Source organism: Hesperophylax consimilis, chromosome 27, assembly GCF_061612785.1.
Source record: "Hesperophylax consimilis isolate HC1 chromosome 27, BYU_Hcon_1.0, whole genome shotgun sequence".
In the NCBI taxonomy this organism is placed as follows: Eukaryota; Metazoa; Arthropoda; class Insecta; order Trichoptera; family Limnephilidae; genus Hesperophylax; species Hesperophylax consimilis.
Window position 1 is genome coordinate 26,689,364 of NC_142862.1, and position 27,384 is coordinate 26,716,747.

The 27,384-nt window shown below is 34.4% G+C and overlaps 1 protein-coding gene across 1 annotated transcript in view; it reads right to left on the reverse strand.

Moving 5' to 3' along the window:
• Nucleotides 1-2,902: 2,902 nt before the first annotated feature.
• LOC149410859 (uncharacterized) overlaps nt 2,903-27,384 on the reverse strand; it is a 94,853-nt gene continuing 70,371 nt past the window's right edge. The window contains exon 2 of the mRNA XM_089648372.1: nt 2,903-2,951. Coding sequence (XP_089504498.1) covers nt 2,938-2,951 — 14 coding nt within the window. The 3' untranslated portion in view covers nt 2,903-2,937. The remainder of the gene's footprint in view (nt 2,952-27,384) is intronic.

Consider the following 27,384-nt stretch of genomic DNA (forward strand, 5'->3'; position numbering starts at 1 on the left):
GGTCTTTGGGATCTTCCCAACCCCAACTTACATCTTTCGTCGAGGCACAACCGGTTTCCTGGCTTAGGGGCGCGGAACCTGATCCTCGTGAAACCTATCCAATGCCCTGCTTTCTCTCCCTAGGACTGCCTGGGAGTGGGTGACGACACCCCCTCACAAAAAATGAGGTGTACATTTCACCATTTTCGTGTGTCTCATAATTTTTCATTTTTGCAGGTGGCTGTAAATTATTATTTTTACCCGTTATTGTTGATACCTTGTACATATGACCTGTTAAACTTGTTTTGAAATTTTAAATGTAGACTCGTTATATCAAAAAATTAGCGTCCTTGAGAGAGCTCTGAAGGGGTACTATCAGTACCTAAAACAGGGCGGGGAAGTGGTGGGCCTCCTCCAGAATGTAGGGATATAGCATTCGTCCGTCACTCCTGGACACACTTATCCCTAGATTCCTAACCACCCCTCATACCTTTATCCTTCCCAAAACTTCATCTACTTCCTTACCTTAAAAGACCCTCCACACAGCATCCCCAAAGATGAAATAGGCCCTGATGGAAATAATTTTCCTCGGGGCCTTTTATGTGGGGTGAATGTAAAGAAAAAAAAAATGAAGCAGTTTAGTGATTCCTTCTATTGAAGGATGACTATCATCAAGACTGTCTTCACTCTAGAGATAGACGACTGACTATCTCCAAGGATATCTTCTCTCTGAAGATAGATGAATGATTATCATCAGGGCTATCTTCACTCTGGAGACGATGATTGACAATCATAGAGGCTTTCTTCACTTTGGAGATAGATGATAGACAACCATCAAGGCTTTCTTCACTTTGGAGATAGATGATAGACAACTATCAAGGCTTTCTTCACTTTGGAGATAGATGATAGACAATTATCAAGGCTTTCTTCACTTTGGAGATAGATGATAGACAAACATCAAGGCTATCTTAACTTTGGAGATAGATAATTGACAATCATCGAGGTAATCTTCACTTTGGAGATAGATGATAGACAACCATCAAGGCTTTCTTCACTTTGGAGATAGATGATAGACAAACATCAAAGCTTTCTTCACTTTGGAGATAGATTATTGACAATCATTGAGGTCATCTTCACTTCGGAGATACATGGTTGATTATCATCAATCTAACCCGGAACAGGTTGCAAAAGTGATAGGTAGGTATTTAAATATTTTGTTGTAGGTACCGCATTTGAACCAGTCATTTAAGTTTGGTAGTGTTGGCCTAATTTTATGAACATACACATATTATTGTAAACTGTTCAACTCTATTGATAGCCCATTGTACCTGAAAACAACAGCCGCAGTCGTCACCGCGATTTGTTCAAGATACAGATGTTCTAGCACAGAGGAAGCAGAACATAACGAATTGTGCAATTTAATGAAATTTCTAGTTGACAGTAGATAGGTTAATAACTTTTTAAATACCCTTAAATCTTTTTGTATACCTATCTTCGAAAATGTTAAGAATGTTATAATTATGTTGTACTGTCGTACAATAATTTTAATAATAATAAAAAATATGTATTATAATAAAGATATGTATTGACAAAAACATTATCCTACATGCAACTGGCAGAGGAAGGATGAAAATAGACTAACCGCTGTAGAAATATTTTTTGTTTAATTTAAACAAATGTAAAAATATTTTGTTGTCCTCTCCTAAACACAAGAAGCTGCTTTATTAGGAGAGTGATTGAAATATTGGTGTTTATATTGTTATAAAATTGTAACCTTGTTTATATGTTTCAATAAAAATTAAAAAAAAAAAAAATGAGAACCTTAAGGCGTATGTGTGGTAAAACCAAGTATGATCATGTGAGAGTTGTGGAGAATCGTAAAGAATGCAAGGCTAATGTAAGTATAATGAGATGGATAAATGAATAAAGAAGTGTAAGGAAAATATGCGCCGCGAATGTGAATAGTAGAAGAAGTCGGGGATGCCAGAGGAAGACATGGCACGATCAAGTGAACCAAGTACTTGAGTCGGGCCATGCAAAGTGTCAGAATAACCGAAGAGTATGTATGAGACCATGTGTGAATGTGAATGCGACACTAACGTGCTAGCGAAACGAGTGCTAACCAGAGACTGATGCACTGGCGCGGAAATGGGACTTGTCCTTTCTGCGTCACTCGTTATGCGAAATGTCGCTCGTTCAGAGAACATTTTTTTCATCATTTTTTTTGCTCGTTATGTGGAATTACTCGTTATAGGAGGTGCTCGTTACGAGAGGTTCCACTGTAGTTAGAAATTGATACCTGAATATTATTCCATATAGTAATCCTTACTAATTACAACAGCTGTCAACTCATATTGTAAAGATTATCAAACTTATATGACATAAGACCAGAAATACCCATGAGATTTAGATTTTAAAACAAATTTTAGGTCATCTATTGGAATCAAGCCCCCAACTTCGGCATCGGAAACTATTAATACAAGCGGAAAACTGGTTAATCTATGGACAACACAATTTTTTTTTTTTAAATGGTAAAATTAATTTTGGACTCCAAATATGATGTTTCCGAACACCGTGTTAATAGGAACAGCCAAAAGGTGGCACAAAAGTTTTCACTCGATTCCTAAGACAGAATTTTTGTATTTAAAAATAATTTATAATGGCATAATGGTTCCGCGTTCTTGAGGAGTATAATATAGCCGATTTATGATTTGTCAAAGTGTATTCTGTTTTTTTTTTTTTTTTCGCAATTAATGTCCCAGTTGGAGAGCATATTTCGATAGGGTTGATGACATTTGCGCAATCTTGGATAAACACAAATAATTAAACACAAAACACAAAGATATCAAATTAGTAATAACAATGTTAATAAATATAATACAGACCTACTGCAGTAATAACATAACCAAATAGTTACAAGTTATAGTGCTGTGCTGGTAGTTGATATAGCGTATGCAGTTACTTACTTCTCCCTAAAACAAACAGAAAACACTACGATTAGTTGAATGCCAATTTTTTTACAAAAATACAATAATAAAAGCAGTAATAACATCGAAGTGGTTTCTCAGCGTAACAGCGAACATGCTCAGCAGAAGATCGCCTTTGCAGTACCGCTGTGAAAAGGACGCTCTTCCGCGCCTTCTGCCCAACGTAACATAAGTGCAAACTTTGGGTAAACTACAAAAATGCAGTATAGAAAGTCTTCGCATCAAATATAACAACGCCTTTCGCAAAATGTTTGGCCTCCCCAGATACTGCAGCGCTTCCGGTGAGCTTCGCGCATAGGCATGTTCCTGGTTTTAGAGCCCATATAAGATACAGGGTGACAGGAATGAGGGAAAGGATAAACAGGCCTCTCTCAATCTAAATGCTTTATTTTCTTTAGCCGTGTTTAGTGACTAGATAGCCAGCTACTTCCACACTTTTCTTTCCCTTCTCCACTACATTCAGCTTCCCAACATGGCACGATTGGAGATGACATAGTTAAACTGACTCCAGAAAGTTGGCATCAGTCGGAACTCTTGTACAGTAGGCACTCGAGACAATAAAAGATCTTTCCTAATCTCCCATCATTTCTGTCAACTCTTGAAGAGAAAAGTTAAATATGTGAATTTAAAGACAATAAATAATTTTGAAAATATCTGCAATTATTATTTTGGCTGATGAGAAGAGATCACCAGGAAATTGAAGACCCTATGAAAAAATACCATTTAATTTTCAAATTTTCTTAAATTGTCGTCTTTCCCACCATATTATGTCTAAAAATGTACTCTTTTTCACCATCGTTTACACGCCACAAACTTTATCAAATCTTCTCCGTCACATATTTTTATCTAAATTTAACACTAAATCTGTCAATGACTTTGCAATGAAATTTTTTTTGTGGATACATTCCAGTCCAAGGCTGCCCAACCCCAGGCCCGCGGGCCACAATGTGGCCCGCGAACGAATTATAAGTGGCCCGCGTGAACCATTTTCAAAAAACCCGCCAATTTGAAAAAGTGTCGCGGGCCCGCGGTAAAACAAACATTGCAGCTTGCGCGCGGTCACCAGTGTTGCCAACGAAGGCGATTTATCGCTATTTAGGCTACTCAGAACGAGAATCAGCGACGAAAAAATCCAACCTGTAATACACCGGTTTTTGATATTTTTTGCGTCCGAAATGGAATCTTGTAGCCACCCCCCCCCCCCCCCCCCCCCCCATGGAATTCGAGAAATTGTTGTGAGGAATCACATATGATGTTTTTGGGTGCGCGGAATTTTTTTTCTTAGCGAAGTTCCGTAACAACCCCCCCCCCCCCTCATGGATTTCAAATATTTTGTGGGGAGCACTCATTTTGAATTTTTTTGTGGGGAATTATGTTTTATAGAAATTCTCTAACAACCCCCCCCCCCGCATGGAAATAGGAACCGTCAGGTATTCAGTGGCCCGCCAGTGATTCAAAATCGTCAATTTGGCCCAACTGTTAAAAAGGTTGGGCAGCCTTGTTCCAGTCACACACCTCAGAACAGGTAACACCTTGTGAGTTTGTGAGGTAGGTAATGTAAAGCATACAATGAAATTATATAGAAAGTAGTTAATTTTTAGTGGTGAACGGCCAACGTGAAAAATGCCCACCTCATACAGAACCCCACCGAGAGACAGGCTGGGTTCTCATTGCGTCGCAAAACCTGGTCCATCAATAGGTTAAGGTGCTCCCATAGCAGCTGTGCCCACATGATGCACAGATGGGGCCTTAAAGAGTCGGCGATGTGTGAATGTGGTGCAGTGCAGACCACCGAACATGTGGTCAACGAATGCCCGCTCCATCATTCCCCGGCGGGATTTATGAGGTTCACATGGCGACGCCTGAGGCCATAGAATGGCTTGCAGACCTAGGTATCCCCCTCTGACCTCACCACCATACGAAAGAAGAAGAAGAAGAATTATATAGAAAATTATTTGTACCTACATCCATGTGAATGAATGAATGCCAATCTTGGAAGTAGAAATTAAGCCATTTCTCGACATGCGACCCTGCTGAAACTCAGCGGATAGACTCGTAGTCGACGAAAATACATTTATCAGTTTATCAATCACATACACACACCAATTCTCTGAAATTGGATGATATTACAGCAGTTAATATACGAAATAAATGTCGGTCCTATCCAATCGGGAAATGGCTCAGTTGAAAGGGCGGATGACTCCAGTCCCCGGGGAGAAAGGTTCAATCCTCAGTAAAAAAATCAGTTAAATATATCTATTAAAAAAAAGTTTTTTTGTACAGATTTTCATTATTCGGTATATTATACTTTTGTAGTTTTATCATAATAATTTGTTCGTATTTACTGGTGCCTGACTTTACGTCCATCTAATACCAAGAGCAAACAATCTTTATTGGCTCATATAAGATAATATTATTATATATATCATTAGTTTATCAACAAACATCAGAAACCAGTGGTTGTAAAACTTGGGTGGCCGCCACACTGAATTATCGTACCGAATATTATGTAGGTATTATTGCAGACGGTAAAAACAGTCGTAATGAATGCGCGGCCCCTTTGTGGCGACCGCGGCCCGTTTACTGGTACCACTTAATTGAGAGATTACTGGAAATTAAGATGGGCAGGGCTCGTCAACCATTCTACGGGATTTATGAGGTGATTTGGTAAGTTTTGCAAAAGAACACCTTTGATTTTAAAGGCCAGGAAATTCTATCTCATATGTCAAATTTTATTAACCACCGAAGTCATCAACTTCAACAAGGGTCTCAAAGAAATTTATAATAATCTAGGAACTAGCGCCATTGACTTCTTCGGCAGCTGTGCACTATGGGAAATACGACAAACACTAGGCCAACATCAGTTGACATTTTTGCCACGTGAGAACGGGTCGTTTATGCGACTCGTTCTTAAGTTCAATAGCTGGACTGTGGAATGATTTGCCGGCCTCTGTATTTCCTCCCTCATACAACAAGTTTGACTGCTTTCTTTCCTCAAAAAGACGTCGAAACTTTGGTTGGTATGAGGTATCAAAATTAACAAAAACTGTTCCTCATAAATACAGGGTTTTCCAATAAGAGGTGTTATTTTGATATTCAATCGTAAAAGATCAATGTTTCCGTTGCTTGTGTGTCAGGTAGCGCCATCTTGTTGAAAGTAAACGTTGTCCAGATCAATACCATCCAATTCCAGCCATAAAAAATTATTAATCATCTCTCGATAGCGCAATCCATTCACCGTAACTGTTGCTCCAGCCTCATTTTCGAAAAAGTAAAGTCCAATGACTCAGCCGGACCATAAACCTCACCAAACAGCCACACATTGAAGATAGAGAGGCTTTTCAACAATAACACTTAGGTTTTCCGAGCCCCAGATGTGACAATTTTACTTGTTGACGAAGCGACCGAGGTGGAAATGGGCTTCATCACTCAAGATGATTTGCATTTGATTCACTCAGTGAATTTTAATAATTTTAATGCATTGTTGAAGCGTGTATCGTTCCATTTTTATTAATGGCGTAGTTTCTACTTATCAAATGTCAAAAAATAACAGCTTCAAAAGTAACATCTACCGAAATAGCGGGCTATTCAAAATAACACCTCTTATTGGAAAACCCTGTATTTACCAATTTCTAATTTTGAGGTTAAACCTTGTGTTCAGTATTTTAGTTGAATATATTTTAAAGAAAAATAATAAATAGTTCGTAAACGTCATTTTAGAACCATATGCAACCAGCTAGGGCATAATAATTAATTTCATCAGGTTCTAACTGCATTTCCCTAATACCATCCTAAGATAGGCTCACGTTTTAATGAAATGTGTTCCTATAAAAGGCTTTACACAAGATTGAGCCTTAAAATAAAAAAAAATGTTAAATAGATTATGAGAAATCGTCTTTGCAAACTTTGACATCTCAGAACACGGTAAGAATAAGTTAGAACTTAGAACCCTATCCAACTAAAGTGACAATCACACCGCGCGTCGTAAAAAACGATCAACTGTCAGATACAAATAAAAAAGGGCTTAACTTAACCTTGTAACAATGAATGGAGCTTTAAAAACTGACGTTAGTTCTTTGTACAAACATCCACAGAAATCCAGCACAGATTTAGTTGTGTTCTAGAAATGAGCAAAAATTATGGATTTGCTTTCAAAGGTCATGTTTGAAACTGAAGTGACAAAATGGCATCCCTAATAAATTCATCCATCCACTCATAGACAAAATACACTTTATCCGGAGGCCTTAACTCGAGACACCTAAATCAAATTTCTTTTAATTTGGGATATAAAAAATTCCAAAGACAACTCTTGTGACAGCGAGAGAAAAGTTTTCGATCGCTCCGCTATAAGACCGGTCCAATTAGTGACCGATGGCAGTCAGAGTCTTATTAGTTATACACGCACACCCCCACCCCTACCCATACAGCCTCCAGCTTGGCGTGTGTGTGTGCCACCTTTTGTGCCACCTAGCTACCTATTGCTACTAGGTACCGGCCACCTATCTTCTACATTGTGGAGTTTTGAATGCCTAGCGTAATTCGGTGGCAATTCGAATGATTCCAGAAAACACCAAAAAACATGGCATGTGCAATAGATGAGTTAAATAAAAACAGTTTTTTTCACTTCATTTTATAAGCAATAATTATTAGCCTGAAACACTCATCCACATTTAAAAATCTCCTGAAATCTCCGTTGGCGTCATGAAAAAAGATACATGACGCCAACGGGACTTGAACCCATGTCCTTTCGATTTCCGGTCGACAGCTCTGACCAATGAGCTATGGCGGCTTATCTCTTATCCGCGAAATAATTCAATATATACTAGTGTTTCATTCAACAATTACTGCTTGTTACATTTTTTCACCTGAAACAACCAACTTTATTTTATATGAGAAAGTCATTGTAAGTGCTAACTCTCTCACTAGATGGCGTCGAGACAAATTTTCTACATTTCTTGGTGAAAATACTAGAACTTGTCAAATATTAATTATTAATTTTTTTTTGGTAAACTAATGTTTAAGACAAGATTTTTTATGCATAGCACAAAGGGTAACAATTATTTTATAAGCAATAATTATTAGCCTAAAAAACACTCATCCACATTGAAAAATCTTCTGATAAAAGATACATGACGCCAACGAGACTTGAACCCATGTCCTTTCGATTTCCGGTCGACAGCTCCGACCACTGAGCTATGGTGGCTTATCTCTTATCCGCGAAATAATTCAATATATACTAGTGTTTCATTCAACAATTACTGCTTGTTACATTTTTTCACCTAAAACAACCAACTTTATTTTATATTAAGTTTAAGTTTACCAAAAAAAAATCTTGTCTTAAACATTAGTTTACCAAAAAAAAAAAATTTATTTCACTTCATTTAACCTTGAAACATAGATCTTAATGGAAATGAGCCTAAAATAGTTTCGTTCATCTACGTATTCCAGATAGAAAGCTTGTACTAAATGCATTACTCCAGAGCTCAGCATTTAAGACATAATGTTTCCACCTACTTAGATGTTTTGCTTAATACATAATAGAAGATCATTGTAAATCCATTCATATTAGACTGGAATTTAGAAAAGGAATTAAGTTGATTCCCGCTGTTGGATTCAAAGTTACATAAAATTTTATAAACAAACAACTTTATTGAAGGTATTTTCCAACCTTCCTTTAGCCAATTTCCTTCTTCTCCCAACTCCCTTCAACCTCACAGCATACCATGATTGTGGATGCACATAGTCCTAGTTCCGTCCGTCCATCCGGATAGTTAATAGTAGTTCTTGTGCGGTGTTCAGATCGTTTTAACGTCCTTCATAGAGCAGTGGAAACATTGCAGATTTCTAATTGAGCCAAAGGTTAGAATTATTTTTGCCATTAAACATTTTGAAGGCAAACGGACTCAAAAAATATATTTAAAAAATAATAATAACAACACGGGGACCAAAAGTCATCCTTGAAGGATTCCGGCATTCCTTCGGACGCGGGACCACATCAAAAGCGGACTAAAAAAGTCTTCTAATGGGATTTATGATTTAACGATATACTAATAAATGATATTGTTAGTGGTATAATAATACCATTATTTTCTTTGAGAACTTTAGCGACTTTATGGACGAATCATTATAAAAATAATTTGTGTTATTAAAACTCCTTTGTAGGTTTTTAAACGTAAATGATGGCTAATGTTTCTGATGGCTTTTAGATATGATTGTTTGGGAATTATAAAAACCAGGTGATCAGAATAGTGAATAACTCGTTTAATTAGGTAAAAATTTATTCATTATAAATAATATATTTATTATCATAAGCGACAACAGTCGTTTTATTGTTTTAAAGTTATTGTTTAGAAGTATTTACACTACCTCGTAATAAAGGACATCATTTTGCTTCAAATAGTGTAAATATTAAAATTTACAGTTTATTTGATTATCGTGATTAATTTTGGATTATTAAGCCTTGTTCTTTTGCCAACTTTTCGGAAAGCGTTACAGTGCTCATCATCGGTGCAGATGTGTGATTGGGTGAAGTGTATGTTTATGTATATCAAGTGTTAATCCCACGGAGGAAGGAAGAGACTTCTCTTCCTCCGTGGTTAATCCTCTTAGGGCCGATATTTCAGTATTATAATTAATGAAGATACTGTGGTTTTCGGCTTTTAGTTTTGGTGTAGCCTTCATGTGCCGAATACCGAGAGCTATTAAGTTTACTAAAAATATGGATTAAACAGTATGACGCCATTATTTTTAACAATGGCTTCAGTGATGCATATCTCATAATTAAAATGACTTTGCGAGCTGAAAACGGTAACGTTAAGAACGTTACATACCAGAAGGAAGAAACGTGCAAACTTCATGACACTAGATCTCACTGATGAAGGGTTATTAATGCTCCAGAAATACCTACTGCTTTATGGTCAATGAGAGTTTTTATACCTCAAAGTTTATAATAAAAGTGTGGGTTGTTTCTCAGAATTTGAACAATTCTTCAAATTTCAAAGTTAAAATTCAAGTTCTATGAAAATTCTATTCAAGTTCTGTTATTATTATTTCATCATGGGCCGGTTGCTTTACAGTACTTGGATAATATTATCACAGAAATATTAATTTTAACTTAGAAATTTGATGAGTTGTTCAAATTTTTGAACTCGATGAGAGTCATACTCTTGTCGCGAAAGCTTTACCACTAGGCCGCGATGCACTGAGTACGAAAATTACTTTTCAGTTCATTTGAGACCTCCTGTGGCGTTCAAATTAAGCAGGACCTTCAGTAACAGTATGTTTAAAAAGTATCTGAACAATGAAAAAACTCTAATCGTTTGTAAATTTATTTATATAAATAAAAATGTAAATGTTCGTTTGATCAAAATCTTAAATCTCGGAGAGTTCTTCGCCGATTGTTGTGAAATGTTGACACAACATTGCATTCAAATACACGTGTGTTTTTATACACGGTGTCCGGAAACTCGTAGTACAAGCGGGAAACTGGAGAATCTACACCACATGGGGAACCCAAAAAAACATAAAGTTTTTTGATTTGTGCATTTTCACAAAAAAAAAAAAAAACCAAAAAAAAATATTTTTCGGCTATTTTAGGGTTAAAGTTTTTTCTGGTGTTTAGGGTTGAACAACAGATGTTTTAACCCTGCAGAGCAGAAATATTTTATGATTACAACGGGATAAATGAAGGGTGATTTCAAAATAATGCTTCAAATCCGAGTTTCTTCATTTGTTTTACTTTCAAATAGTTTTAATTAGTTGGGTACTTTGATCTTCAGTAATAATTAATAAGAATTTGATTAAAAAAAAAAAAAATCAACTCCAAACTCGATTTACTCGATAACGAAAGCTCAAATCAAAAAAAAATATATACCACAAAATCGACTCCAAATGTGATGTAGATTCACCAGTTTCCCGCTTGTACTACGAGTTTCCGGACACCCTGTATACATCTCTAATCTCTAAAAACTATAAAATAAAGTCACTGTCTGCGTCTGTCTGTTTATGCGCTTAGTTCTTCTAAACTACGCAACGGATTTTGATAGGGTTTTCACTATCATTTAGAGATTTTTTTCCGAAAGGTTCATGTATATAATACATGCATATTTTTTTATAGAAAGTAGAGACAAGTCGATGTTTTGTAATCAAGTCGTAAATAAAAGATTTTCGGGTGATTACATTGCTAACGCTGTTTAAACCTTATGCGATACATCAAAATAATGTACTACGTAATGGTATATCTTATCATATGTCTATCTCCCCAAGAATAAGCCCCAGTAACGTCGGGTACACGTCTGCTAGCATATTATAAAGATGTCACTTAAGAGATGTAAAAACATGATTTAAAAAAAAAAACAGTGCCATCTGTTGGACGTAAAAACAAAACACGCACTATTGTTTTTATATCTGCACAGACAGACTGAGCCACAGTAATGTGTGGCGGGGTACTGCTAGTTATAATAATAACTTTTTTATTATTTTTTAACAAATAGGTATAGATGATGATCATGTATGCAGTTCTGAGATTCTTGTAAGCAATTATAAATATATTACATAGTGTTTTTTTATTCTAGTTGAGTAGTTGGGTTTCCATCTGTATTTGGTGTCAGTATATATTTTATTTTTCTAATCTCCCTATGTTTTGTATCCAGCAATTTATTAGAGATTTCATTTTCAGTTTTGAATGAGAGTGGGATTTTGTTCTAGAGTTTAGTAGGTGTCATTGTTTGGGAAGTTTTTTTGCACAAATGTTGTATAATTGTAGTTAGTCGCTTGTTGGATATGTTTTTGACCCTGAGATCTAGTGTTTCTAATATACGTGTTAGTTATTATTTATTGTGTTTTGTATTTTCTAATATAAATTAGTATTGTTTTCGAATAGATTGGTTTAATTTGCATCTTTTTTTGCATTTCTCAATAGACTCATTGACAACTAATAATTGTTGTGATTTGTAATATATTCAAAAAGTCATCTTTTTTATGTGAATAGCCAAAGAGCCAGCTAGACTATGGTATCCCCAAATGGATATAATATGAGGTTGAAGACAGTTATGAGGGAGTTCTCTGCAAATTATAAATTAGTGTCACAGTGACTTTCAAGTCACCATGTGAATACTCAGCACCTGTTAATAATTAAGCGAGAATAATGTATCTACTCCACAGTAATGCACCTGCCGGGTAACCAGTGAAGTTGCCTACAGCACAAACACCTACCACTTACTTACTAAACACACAGTAATAACCTTATACTGTATCTACATTCTCTCCATTGCTTTTTGCTGCTTTAAAAATATTTCTTTCACATCGGACCCTCGAAGAATCACGATACAATATTGTATTGTGTCAACTTCGGACCTTTTGTCTTAGTATGTTTTTTTTAATTAATCCCAGACAACAGGCCTTGAGGAAAATAAATTCCATCAAGGCCTGTGACATATTTTGGGGTGCTATTTTCTTATGAGGGTTGTGTAGGAATTTAGAGATCAGTGTTTCCAGGAGTGACGGACATATGAACATATCCCCCCCACTGCAGCGCAAGGCGATGGGTCGAGAGAACAGTTAAAAGAATAAAGGGTTTCAAGGGGACCAAACCTAACCAAACACTAAACATAGCGAACTAATTTTGGTAAAGGTTATCCAGTAAATGGTTCCGGGGCGGAGGTACTCAAACCCGCTTCCCAAACTGAGCGCCTGATTTTTCCAATCACTTCAACTCTCAAAACTAACAAACTCATCTCTAATTCCAATAAAATTTATTGCACAATGCTTCAATCTTGCATAGATGAACCATTCACTAGATTGGTCCTAAAAAACCATAAATACCTATTGCTGATGATACTGCACTAGTTGTCTCTAATGAAAACCCTGAAATAGCTATTCAAGAATTACAAATTGACTTTAACGAACTACTTAAATGGTCTCATGATGTAGGATTAATTATTAATGTCAAAAAAACTAAATGCATGTATATAAGATCACCGAGCTTGAAAATGTGGAACTTACCTAAAATAACTGCACATAATTTTGATTGTATACATAAAAAAATGGATAATATCTGCTGCTGTGAAAAAATTGATTTTGCAAACGAATATACTTACCTTGGCATAATCGTAGACAATAACTTTAAATGGGACAAAAGTGTGATCAAAATTTGTAACCAGCTCCGATGTTTAGCGAGTAATTTTTATAAATTAAAATTTGTATTGCCTCGATGTACTCTCAAACTTATATATCATTCTATGGTCGAATCAATACTTAGATATGGAATTCGAACTTGGGGACACTCGAGTAATATTAATATTAAATTCATTCAAAATCTACAAACTGCTATAATTAAAAAAATTGTTAAACCTAGCATTTACAAACAAAGAAACAACTTAAAATTACTGTATGGCTCTGAGGGCCTACTCCCAATTAAAGGGCTTCTCTGGTTTATTATAATTATGGATAATGCGGGAGAAAATGCGTACAAAAAGCCATTGGTGCATAGTCACAAAACAAGATTTACTGAAAAAAAGGCCTAAAAATTCCACTAATATCAAATAAGTATGGTAGCAGAACACTTGACTATTTGATACCTGTGATTTATAACAAATTTAACAAAAACTTTAACTTGAAAAATAATGAGGAACCCTGCCCTAAACTGACAAAAAAGTGGTTAATAAATGAACAAAACGTTTATCTATCCTAAACATTATATTTGGTATTAATATTTAAACTTAAGCTAATGTGTATTATGTTATAACATTAAATGGTAGAACCTACAGACAAGCTGATTGTCACAGCTTTGTGGGACTACCCATATCTTATATTGTATTAAATGTAATTATATTAAATTTAATAAATAAAAAAAAATAAAAAAAAAAAAAAAAAAAAAAAAAAAAATCAAATAAAATTAACAATAATTAGAATAAAAAAAAAAAAAATAATAAATAAAAAAAAATATGCAAAGAGTACAATTCTCATTCGGAGCCTACTTATTATACAGGGTTTTCCAATAAGAGGTGTTATTTTGATATTCAATCGTAAAAGATCAATGGTTTCGTTGCTTGTGTGGCACGTAGCGCCGTCTTGTTGAAAGTAAACGTTGTCCAAACCAATACCATCCAATTCCGGCCATAAAAAATCATTAATCATCTCTCGATAGCGCAATCCATTCACCGTAACTGTTGCTCCAGCCTCATTTTAGAAAAAGTAAGGTCCAATGACTCCACCGGACCATAAACCGCACCAAACAGTCACACGTTGAGGATAGAGAGGCTTTTCAACAATAACTCTTGGGTTTTCCGAGCCCCAGATGCGACAATTTTGCTTGTTGACGAAGCCACCGAGGTGGAAATGAGCCTCATCACTCAAGATGATTTGCATTTGATTCACTCAAGTGAATTTTAATCATTTCAATGCGTTGTTGAAGCGTGTATCGTTCCATTTTTATTAATGGCGTAGTTCCTTCTTGTCAAATGTCAAAAATGACAGCTTCAAAAGTAACATCTACCGAAAAAGCGGGCTATTCAAAATAACACTTCCTATTGGAAAACCCTGTACTATACACCAATGAAAAAATCTGAATGTTTATTCCATAGACTTTCAGAGTTTGTCATTGGTGGATAAGTTAGGCAATCATATGACGTGACAATATTTAGTTTCAAATTTTCGATTTATACCTGGATTGTTTTAAATGAACCGTTAAAGTTTTCAAACTGAGTGGTTATCTGCTAGTCCATATTATTTAACTAAGGGAGGCGGTGGGAAAACTGTAAAGCAGGAGTCAACTTAAATACAATATTATTATTATCAAAATGCAAAAGAATTAATGTACCTATGTTGTACCTTTTTCAATATTATGAACAACGTATTTTAACCACATAATGCATTTTGCAAACTTTATCTCGTAATAAAAAAGTTAATAAAATAATGCGATACAGCACACACATAAAATGTTATGAATGTGGCTGGTTTCTGTGTGGATAATAACTTTGTGTGGGAGGCACATGCGTCTTTATGTGTGTTGGTTTGTGTTTATGTGTTTTGGTGTAAGTTTACGTATATTGGTGTTTCTTTATATTTGTTGTTCTGTGGATATCACAAATCCGAAATACCGCTTTTTGAGTGTTGGGACAGTCCAAGAAAAGAATTATGGCGATGCAGAAATGTCGTTAAACGTTATTTATATTTTATTAACGGCATAAATTATAATATAAATCACTTCTTTATAGGGTGGTGTACTTGTGTGGTCAAATTCGGATTATACAGGGTGTAATATTGCAAAAATTGCGTGGAGTACAACATATGGGTTCAAAATTATATCTGAATAAACGATCTTTTATTGCACGTTCGTAAAAAGTTGTTACATTGTGGTTTGTTTTTATTATTACGCATTAAATAAATACTTTGTTGTAAGCTTCTGTATTCATTTAAGCTCTGGCGATGCAAAATAATACGAATTCTTATGCTTTTGGTTTTAAAACTTGATCGCCTAGAAATATTTTCAAAAATACTTTCAGTAGAACAGGTGGCATAGCACAGTGAAAATGATAATTTTACATTACCGGATCGATAGGTGTAACTACCGATGATTTTATACATATTTCCGAGCACAGTCATACTGTTGATAACTAGACCAATAATGATACTGCAAATTGACAAACGCTGGCGCATCTTTCTATGAATTGGCATTCCTAAACGTCAGATATAAAAGATTAACATAGTAATAAACTTAATATTGTGAAATTGAAATATTAACTTTTACAAACATTAGCAATTCGCATGTACTTTTTGACACTAAAAAATAAGTTAATTAATTCATAGCTTGTCTTTCTCCAAGTTGGAAAGGAATCAATTGATCTGAATTGATTGAATCTTTGATGAATTAATTAAGTCTATGGATCGTTTATACGATTTATTTCAGCTCTCAGAGCTTAGTTAGTTCACCTCAATTAAGTAATAAGCCAGTTATTTTGCATAAAGAATGACATTATCCAAAAAGTTGTGCATATTGACAGCTTATCCGACACATTGGAGGTTGTCATAAAAGTAGAGTCTTTTGTCTACCGACTGTTGGAATCATATTCTGACCGTACTCGCAAATATCGCTAACTGTTATAGTGTTTTATCGATCGTACGTGCTAGACCTACAGATCTTGGCCTTTGCTAAGCCTCTATTGGTTGCTGGTTAGTATACGTGGCACTTGTCTATGAAATTCCACAATTATTTTGCCCTATGAAGGGTTTTTGTCAAAATAAAGTCTTTCTATATACAGTGTTTCTAATCACGCCTGTAATAAATGATTTGAAGAGTAAAATCTCCTGCTTACGATCCCATTTTCGGTTATGGTTTTGTCGTATAATGTTGCTAATTAAGTTATTTATATGATGACCGGAAAATATTTAATGTGTCTGCATGAACGTGCGATTTTTTTTGCATTAATCAAACGTTATTGCTTCTGCATAATGAGTTTCGTTCTAATTTTATGAATTTACTGGCGAAAAACAATGGAAGTTGTCTTCAAAAACTGATTGAAATAAGCATAATTATTAGAGATGTGCCGATTATGACTTTCGCCGACTAGCCGACTAGCCGATTAGTCGGTTGTAATAAGACCGACTAGTCGGCTAAGCCGATTACGGTTTCGGGGATAGTTCTAGGTACCCTGAAATGTCGCGCATGGCCAAAGTGTACCTCTGCTGTCCCGCAAGTTCTGTTTACAGTGAGAAGCTGTTCTCAGAGGCCGGAAACATATATTAAACAAAAAGAAATCGATTGCTACCAGAAAGGGCAGAAGCTTTAGTCTTCTTACATCATAATTTACCCTTAATTAAAAAATATAAGTAAGTTATAAAAAATATAAGGAGATTATGATATTTTTGGTTGTCACAACTGTGACTTTGATTTGATTAGATTATGTAGGTATGGTTATAAGAAATATGTTTTTTTCATTTTTTTTGTTTTTATCAAACAGTTCATGTTTAGAATTTTTGGAAATATATATACACGGTGTCCGGAAACTCGTAGTACAAGCGGGAAACTGGAGAATCTACACCACATGGGGAACCCAAAAAAACATAAAGTTTTTTGATTTGAGCATTTTCAAAAAAAAAAAAAAAAAACCAAAAAAAAAAGTTTTTCGGCTATTTTAGGGTTAAAGTTTTTTCTGGTGTTTAGGGTTGAATAACAGATGTTTTAACCCTGCAGAGCAGAAATATTTTATGACTACACCGGGTTAAATGAAGGGTGATTTCAAAATAATGCTTCAAATCCGAGTTTCTTCATTTGTTTTACTTTCAAATAGTTTTAATGAGTTGGGTACTTTGATCTTCAGTGATAATTTATAAGAATTTGATTAAAAAAAAAAAAAAAAAAAAAAAAATCAACTTCAAACTCGATTTACTCGATAACGAAAGCTCAAATAAAAAAAAAATATACTACAAAATCGACTCCAAATGTGATGTAGATTCACCAGTTTCCCGCTTGTACTACGAGTTTCCGGACACCCTGTATAATATATAAATATATTACTGTGCATCTTGTACATACAATCTTGCTTTAATACATATAACTGAGTTTGTTAATTTAAAAAATCTACTTTTTATTTTAATAATAAGAAATACTTATAAATGTTCATTGAAGATAAGAAGATATTATGTTGTTTTTTTTATGTTAATTAGGATAGGTACTAATTTTGTTGAATAAATGTCATAATTATGTTTTCTTTACAAGCAAGTATTTTTTAAAACTGATTACCAAAGGAAAGATTGCTTTACATTTTTTAATGTATAAGTCTGATTATAAAAAAAATATACATAATCAAGGTTTTTATTTCATGTAGTTCCCCCGCATTCATATTATTGAGAAATACATACAATGTAAGAAGCCGGATAGTCGGCGCTCTTTGCCGATTAGTCGCCGACTAATCGACGACTACAATAGTGGCCGGATAGTCGGCTTTACCGACTAGTCGCCGACTAGTCGGAACATCTCTAATAATTATTGAAAAAAAACAAAAGTTTGTATTATAATGTTCTTATGTCAGTATCGCACAAGCGTCCCAACTGCTCCCAACCGTCTGAAACAAGTGAGACTATGGCATCCCTATTCCCTAAATGTATATTGTGAGGCTTAAGGTGGTGGGGAGGGACGCGGAGAAAGAAGGCAGAAGAGTCCCTGGCTGTTCAGATCTGTTCACCAAACACAGCTAAAGCCATTAAAAGCAACGTTCCGATTCTATACGTGTAGTAGATATGCAATATTTATAATTTAAAATTACACAAATCAATCAAAATAAATTTACTTGCCCACGCCGGGCTTTGAACCCGCGACCTCCAGCTTGCTAGTGAGGAGGCTAACCCCTCGACCACGGAGGCCGCATATAATAACTACATGATTTTCCCAGTAGTTAAGAATCTCAACTATCTTTCAATAAAGTTCATACTTTTTTAAGTTAACCCTTAAATGCATACTGTTGCAAAACTGCAACATACCGTTCAAACCACCTTTAACTTTTTGGTGTATACTTAATGCATGCCGTTTTAGAATTATCAAGTTCACGGATATATATTTTATCGAGTGGCATCACCTTTTTTTTCCTTCGCGAATGTCAAATGTCACTTTTTCTTTAACAAAGTGAAGACTCTCAAAAACTGGTTGGAGGTTAGAATTACAGTTTTGTTTTGCTGTTATTATTTTGATTTTCTTAGGTTAGTAGATACAATAATATAATACTTATATGTAATAACTCGTATTTTTCCGGTACACTTATTAGTTTTGAGAATTTTTTTTAGGTTTATTATTTTTTTTTCATACGTTAATATTTCATATTAATTTTTATTAAATACATGGTGTTATAAACCTGCAACAATTTTTTTTTAATCAAATATCATTAGAAAATTACAAAAAAATAAAATTCTTTATATTTCCTTGCATATGCATGTAAATATCTACAAAATATATTTTTTTCCAGAAAAATTAATAAATCATGCATTTAAGGGTTAATCTCTGGTACAATACAAAATCCGCCTATGTTGCAAGAGGTTAACTTTTATGTCCCTAACAATTATACTCGAGGGAGATCCCATGCACTCTTATATGCTCCGAAAGCGAGGACTTCTGCCTATCAGAACGCGCCAATAAACAGAGCGACTCAACTGCTTAACGATTCTGCATTAGCCATCGACATTTTCAATGTCACCTACAAACAATTCAGTAACTATCTTATAACACATGTCACAAAATAGTAAAACTGCCTGTGTAAACCTTTTAATTTGTAATCTTCTCCATGATATATTGGTGTATAACCGTTTTATGGAGAACATGAAAAAATAAATAAATAAATAATAAATAAAATAAATAAATATTATCGTTGGTATCGAATTATTTGATAAAGACATAATATACTTTAACAGATGAGAACACGTTGCAGATTATAATCAGCCTTCAGTTCTTTAGGCCACCAACATACGCATATCAGGTATATTTAACTAATTATCTCATTAAATAGTAAGTCAGGTACCGCCTACAAATCAGATAGATTACCCATAAGTACTGATTACACTAATGGCTGGGAGAAAAACATACAGCCTTACTAATAAACACAACAATTCCGGGTGTTTTAGTTACACATTGAATAAAGACTATAAAAGCTCAGATTCGATTTGATACTTATAAAAAATGTCTTTAACTGTACTCCGAAAGACCTGGAAACGTTGCATTTCAGAAGACTGACACCTGAAATTCCCGTCTTGAAAAAGTGAGGTTATTTTTTTTTTATTGCATTTAATAAGAATTTTATCAAATTGATGTTTTTTAATAACGTGAATGTCATGCATTTCTAAGTACATACAAATCTTAGAAATCAACGTTTATGTTGCACCAGCAATGAATCCAAAGTGGCAATATTTTTGGTTATACGAGATAAAAAGTGAAGAGATAAATTTCTTGGAGATTCCCTAAATATAAGGAATTTGTTTTCTAAATTTCGATTTTTTTTACAATTTTTCGAAGTTTGGAGTAAAAATCAAAAGGTAACAACAATGTAAAAGAAAATTTTATCTATTTTATAAAATGTTATTTTTTTTAACGACATCTTCTGAAAATAGAAATATATATAACATTTTAGAAATTCGATCCGAAATTTCAAGTATACAATGTAAACGGGTACAACAAATAAACAACCCTCTTTGGCTGCATAAACAATGTACGTAACTTTCCTTCATCCTGATAAACTATTAGTAAATTCCTAACATATCGGAACAAGTATTCATGCGCCTGTATTTGCCTTGATAATATACAATGACGAAATGCGGAAATATTGAGATTTTTATGAACACGATGTTGGAACACATCGTGATAATACGTTCGTATTTTACTAAAATTATATTAGAAAACTTATCAATTCATTCGTTAGGGGCCTGAAATCCCGTTTTTATCCGGATTGCGAATAATTTGAAGAGATTCTTAATAAATTAGCAATATTCATGTTAAAAATGTCGGTTTTCAATCTTAAAATTTTCGTAAGTGCACATTTCTTATATAATATCTTAATTGCCTAATTTCCGACAAGTTCCAACTGAACAATTATCACATCATTACCGCCTGTGCGTGCATTTCCCCGCCAACGCCGGGCACCGATAACCTTCTCATCTCTTAGCTCCTCACTGAGCAACCTCCTTATCCAGACCTAGTCGCGTGGGCAGCCACCGAGAGCCCCGTGAGATAATGCAGACCTCACAGCGAGCAGTGACGTGCCGTATCACTTTGAACGGAGATTAGACTTAGAGGAACACATTCATGGACCAACAAGAGTTGGACATTAAATAGACAATGTTTCCATTCACTGAATTACACTGAGATAAAGGTATTAGTTAGAAGAGAGGATAGAATGGTAAAGACGTGTTTTATCTATTTCAAAAGTAGCTAAGACTGGCGACATTACATTGTTAAGAATTTCTTGCTATAAATTTGACTTGGAAATTCGGCCAAATCCATTCATGAAATAAAAGTTTTTTGAAGTGGAAGAATTGAATGGAAGAATTGCAAGGGCTTTACTAATATTGGGGAGTATTGCCTGGCGGAATGAATTAAGAGAGATAGAGAGAGATTCAGACAAGGAAGTAAAGAGGAAGAATGCTTAGGATTAGTTTACTTGACAATATTCAAGTAAACATATCAATTATTCTAAACTAACGCAGACCCGTGAAAAATCACGTAGGATTTGTGAAGCTGAAATTTATCTTTCAAATATCAGTAAACTTGAAAAATTACGACATCTATCAAATGACGTTTTGCCATTACTTATTAGTTTTTTTTTCTACAGATATAACAGAAATTATTTTTCTTATTTTTTTTAAACATCTGTTTTATAATACATATCAGTATATTATATGTAAATATATTTATTCTTTTTATACCTTACGAGTAAATTATTTTCCTGCTTTCAGTCTTACTGGTTTGCAACAAACATGAATAATTGTATGCATATACGAATGTACAATGTACATACTTACTTATATTTGAAACTTTGCTTTATTTATAATATCAGATGTTATTATTTGGATTTGATGTTAATCTCAGTTTTAGCAATTGATTTTTTTTGTATATAGTTATGCTATTATCCATGTATTATGTTACAATTGCATACATAAATTGTCAATTCCCTCTGTAAAAGCCCGAAAGGGCGTTAATGAATAATAAATAAATAATAAAATAAATAAAATGTCAAATTTTGATTTTCAAGTTCTTATCATAGAACTATCAGTTCTATCCAATTTATGTTATTATTTGAGTTATTTGAAACAAGTAGCCAGAACTTGAATAGACAAGAAAAAGAAACGGAACTTGAAAATTAACGTTGAAATTTGACGAATTGTTGAAATTCCGTGAAACAACTGACATTTTTTTACATGAAATCCCTGAGGAAAATAATTTCCATCATGACCTATGTCATTTTTGGGGATACTGTGTAGAGAGCCTTTTTGAGGAGAGGAAGGAGTCAACCATGTTGTAGGAGGGAAAAAACACAGAGGCCGGCAAATCTCTCCACAGTCGAGCTGTTGAACTCAAGAAGGAGTCACAGAAACGACCCGTTCTCAACTGTCAAATGTCAACCCTGGACACCATGTTTGCGTCTTTCTCGACTATACACCGGTGTCGAAGGGATCAATGACGCTAGTTCCTTTGAGCATCTTCCGTTCTAATTCCAGTAGAACAAGGACAACATACTAATGATTGCGATCCGTTTGTAAAGATTTTACCCCTAACTTAAAAATTTGATAAATTATTCAAATTCTGTGAAAAACTCAAAATATTTTTCAAAAAAAGTGCAATTATTTATTTATCAATTTAATGTGTAGAAATATTAATTTAGGTTGTCTCTTAACTTTGGACGAATAATTGTATACAAGAATGCAAGAGTAAGTAATGTATGCAAGAATGCACGGGTAAATAAAGTAAACATGTTTTCAGAATCAAAAGCTTCATAAATTGATCCGTAATAACAATTATTGGATTATTTGTATAGCGCTGTTTTCGTGAGAAAAACTTAATTTATGCAATTAATCTATTCCTACCACATAGACTAGTGGCTCTTAACTAGGTTTGAAATAGTCAAGTACCTACCTACTATGGTTTCTTGTCATTTAAAAAAATATATTTTAATGCATGTTTCAAAGCTCCGAAGGGCTCATGATGGAAATGACATAGGGAGCTGAAAATAATTGACTGAGAGTAGCCAAGTCATGTTTTAACCCAACAGTTATACATTTCGTTTATCTGTAAATTTGTTTGTACGTTCCGTTTCCGATTCAATATGGTGGCCATTTTAATGGTCGATGAAGATATATTTTTTTTTAAATTTTAAATGTGAAATCTTTGTGTTTATTTCAACTTTTTTTCAAAACATTGTTACTTGCCAGTAGAAAATTTGAAAAAAAATTGTCAGTACTATTTGTAACGTTTATTTAGACAAAATATATTATTATAATATATTTTGTCTAAATAAAGAGATAAACACAAGTCATTGGCAATTTCTCCATCTTTACCGAGTCACTATTCAATTACCCACCTACTTTTAAATAGACAACTATTTTATTTATTTATTGATGGTACAACAAAGTAAAAATCTGTTTTGTATAGCTGCAATAATAACTATTGAAATTAAGCTCTGATGTAATGAATTTTTTCGCAGATTTTCCATCAGAATTGAAATTGTATTTTATATAGTTTGTCCAAAGAAACGAAAGGTTTCTTTTTTAGGTAGATACCATAATATTGAAAAATGTAAAAATAAGAAAATGTAAAAAACAATTAAACACGAAAATATCACTTTTGAAAAATTAGTCTTCACTGAACCAATGAAACGATCTATAATAATATCTTAAAATAGTCTTCACTGAACCAGTGAAACGATCAATAATATCTTAAAATAATCTTCACTGAACCAGTGAAACGATCAATAATATCTTAAAATAATCTTCACTGAACCAGTGAAACGATGAATAATATCTTAAAATAATCTTCACTGAACCAGTGAAACGATCAATAATATCTTAAAATAATCTTCACTGAACCAGTGAAACGATCAATAATATCTTAAAATAATCTTCACTGAACCAATAAAACGATCAATAATATCTTGAAACTGAAACGCAATGCTCAAACAAATTTTCAGACAGACGAAAGGGACTTAGCAACACAATTCAATTAGATTTGAAATTTTAGTTATATGAACATCGCTTTTGGGTTGAATTTTCACACAAAGGCGCTACGATAATGATCTAATCATTATGATTATTATAACCAAGTAAGTCCTTTATAACAGAAGATGAAGATACCCCGCATCTAATAAAAAACTATCTTATTGTAGAAAGCAATCACTTTGTGGTTTGACATATTTAATAAAATAAAATACTTTTTTGTTTTAAAACCACGATATTTATTAATTTAAGAACCGACCGGTTTCGCTTTACTTAAGCATCATCAGGGTACAAATTAATACTAAACAAGAAGTACATAATGTGTGTATATATATAACAAAATATAGAGGGAGACAACATGATACAAATATAAGGAACACAAAGACGGTCATAAAATACATTAACATAAGTGCACAAGTAATGGAAAAACCGCTAGATAATTATGTAGACTAATGGGTTATATCAATAAATCGGGAGAAACAAAGCATCAACAGGCATGGTGGTAAGGAGGTAAGGAGAACTGGGATTTTTTTTTTTTTTTTTTATGGGTTTATTGGAAACAGACCTAATATTGGACTACTTGATATGTCTAATTGATTATTAAGTATCTGACTTTTGGTTTTTACAGCTTTTTTAATTTCTAGCGCCTCTAAGTTGTTTAGTCTGTTACCATGCCCGTTTTTATGTAAGATGTTAGCACCGGTGCTATGACAGAATGTATGATCTTTATCGATCAAATGATTTGCGAATTCGGAAAACCCGTTATTATTGAGGCAACGAAGATGCTCCTTTATCCTAATATTAACACATAACGGGTTGTTTCGGAGAATTCAAACAATTCATCAAATTTCAACGTTCATTTTCAGGCTCTGTGATTTTATCATCATAGGATAGTTGCTTGACAGAACTGAAATAATACAGAACTTTAAAAAAATCTCTCAGAGAACTTGAAAATTAACTTCGAAATTTGAAAAATTGTTCCTGAAACCCGTCCTAATTGTATTCACCGTTAAAATTGAGTATTTATTTAATAATCCTAGTACAGTGTAAATTGTACAGTGCAAACCGTACAGTGTAAACCGTATAGTGGGTTTGTGTTGTAGGTCCCATGTCTCGTACGTGGCTAGGCACTGGCAATGAGTAGTTAGATATAGATATGTTAGGTAAGTACTACCGATAGCGTCTAGATTGAGCGATCATCCTCTTGAGACGTATTGTGTGCTCTCTGAATCATTGCTGGACCACAGGGCGGAGACTGGGGTGACTAGGATCTCTGCCATTAAATCACCAAATTAATTATTATTCAATTTTTATTGGTGGTTATAATCGTCTATGTAATATATCATTGAAGAAGAAGATAATACTAATAAACCTAAACGAATCATGAAAAAGTTCAAGATACCGAAATTTTTTTTTTTTTTTGGTAAACTAATGTTTAAGACAAGATTTTTTATGCATAGCACAAAGGGTAACAATTATTTTACAAGCAATAATTATTCGCCTGAAAAACTCAGCCACATTGAAAAATCTCCTGATAAAAGATACATGACGCCAACGGGACTCGAACCCGTGTTCCTTCGATTTCAATTCTCTCAATTTCAATTCTCAATTCTTCCGTGTCCAATCGAAGGGACACGGGTTCATGTCCCGTTGGCGTCATGTATCTTTTATCAGGAGATTTTTCAATGTGGATGAGTGTTTCAGGCGAATAATTATTGCTTGTAAAATAATTGATACAGAAAAATAAAAAGGTGACAGTGTCAATGAGAATTGAACGCAAGATCTTTGTCTTACCGGCACAACGCCTCAACTATTTTTGCCATCGGGAAAGTTTACTGTGAATCCAGTTGTTACGGGATCAATTCTTGAACACGTAAAAATGTTTAGTTTGGCTTGCATTTATTGTTAAAATATGTTAGAAAAACCTCTTAGAAGGGTAGTGTCGCCAGAAATTGTTTCAAAAGAGACATTGAACTGGCAGAGGAAGGATAAAAGTACACTGAATGCTATATAAATGAGATCCCTTAGCCGTATTTGTGGTAAAACCATGTATGATCAAGTGAGAAATGTGGAGATTTGCAAAGAATGCAAGACTGATGGAAGCGTAATGAGTAAGAATAAGACTTAGATAGTTTGGATATGTAAATCAAATGAACGAAAAAAAGCAGCGTAATGCGAATATATAACCCGAATGCGAATGGAAGAAGTCAGGGACCCCCGAGGAAGATATGGATCAAATGAATTAAATACTTGAGTCATGCCATGTAAGCGTAGGAAAAACAAAAGGGTATGCATGAAACGATGTATAAATATGAATGAGGCTAGGAGTGTACGCTAAGATCGAGCTAGTTGGCATTCCGTCCTCTCTTCCTACCCTCGCGGGGAAACGGCGTAATGATAAGTTAGTTAGTTAACTAATAAGATTTATCAAATTTACAATACGCAGGTGAATTTAATACCCATACCTACTAGTATAGTCACCTCTCACCTGGAGGTATTGAAACCAAACATCTTAAATTACATAGCTTTTATAGGACACTGTAATGTTTTCAGATACGTTGGCTAAGGAATGAGGTGGCGTACACGGAGGTACCTCAAAAATAAACTATAGGGTTTTCCAATAAGAGGTGTTATTTTGATATTCAATCGTAAAAGATCAATGGTTTCGTTGTTTGTGTGGCACGTAGCGCCGTCTTGTTGGAAGTAAACGTTGTCCAGATCAATACCATTCAATTCCGGCCAAAAAAAATCATTAAACATCTCTCGATAGCGAAATCCATTCACCGTAACTGTTGCTCCAGCCTCATTTTCAAAAAAGTAAGGTCCAATGACTCCGCCAGACCATGAACCGCACCAAACAGTCACACGTTGAGGAAAGAGAGGCTTTTCAACAATAACATAATACTCTTGGGTGTTCCGAGCCCCAGATGCGACGATTTTGCTTGTTGACGAAGCCACCGAGGTGGAAATGGGCCTCATCACTCAAGATGATTTGCATTTGATTCACTCAAGTGAATTTTAATAATTTCAATGTGTTGTTGAAGCGTGTATCGTAACATTTTTATTAATGGCGTAGATTCTACTTGTCAAATGTCAAAAAATAACAGCTTCAAAAGTAACATCTACCGAAATAGCGGGTATATTCAAAATAACACCTCTTATTGGAAAACACTGTATTATCCCGAATTCGTTGGGATCCCTAAATTCTTGTTAACCAATTTTTCACGCAAATAATTTTCATCCTAAACGGTTTCAACTGTATTGAAAACAGCAACAAAACAACACTACCCCAGGAGAGTTTAAAATTACAAAAGAACCCCGTTACAACGATTATTTCGCAGAATTACATGCGAAATTATTCCAGCTTGTCGTGCTAATTAATTAATTAACAAAATGGCTGCGTTGTTTATAATTACTTGGCCGGATGGTGACCCCACGACTTGGGACCACACGCAATGCCGTCCCGCCCGAGTCGGTGCCACGAAATTGAGTCATTCAATTCCGAGACTAAAAAAAGACTGGTCCGGGGAGTAGGACGGGCGGGAGGGTGGGGGGGAGAATAGAAAAAAAGAACTTAAAAGTAAACATGATCTGCGCTGAATGACCGTCATTAAAAAATAAGTTTTTCATAATACTGATTCGTAGGGTGGGCAATAATAGGTGTATTGTATAGAGTAAAGGCAAGATGATTTAAACATAAGACAAGACAGTCATCAAAAAGCTTTAGAATAGC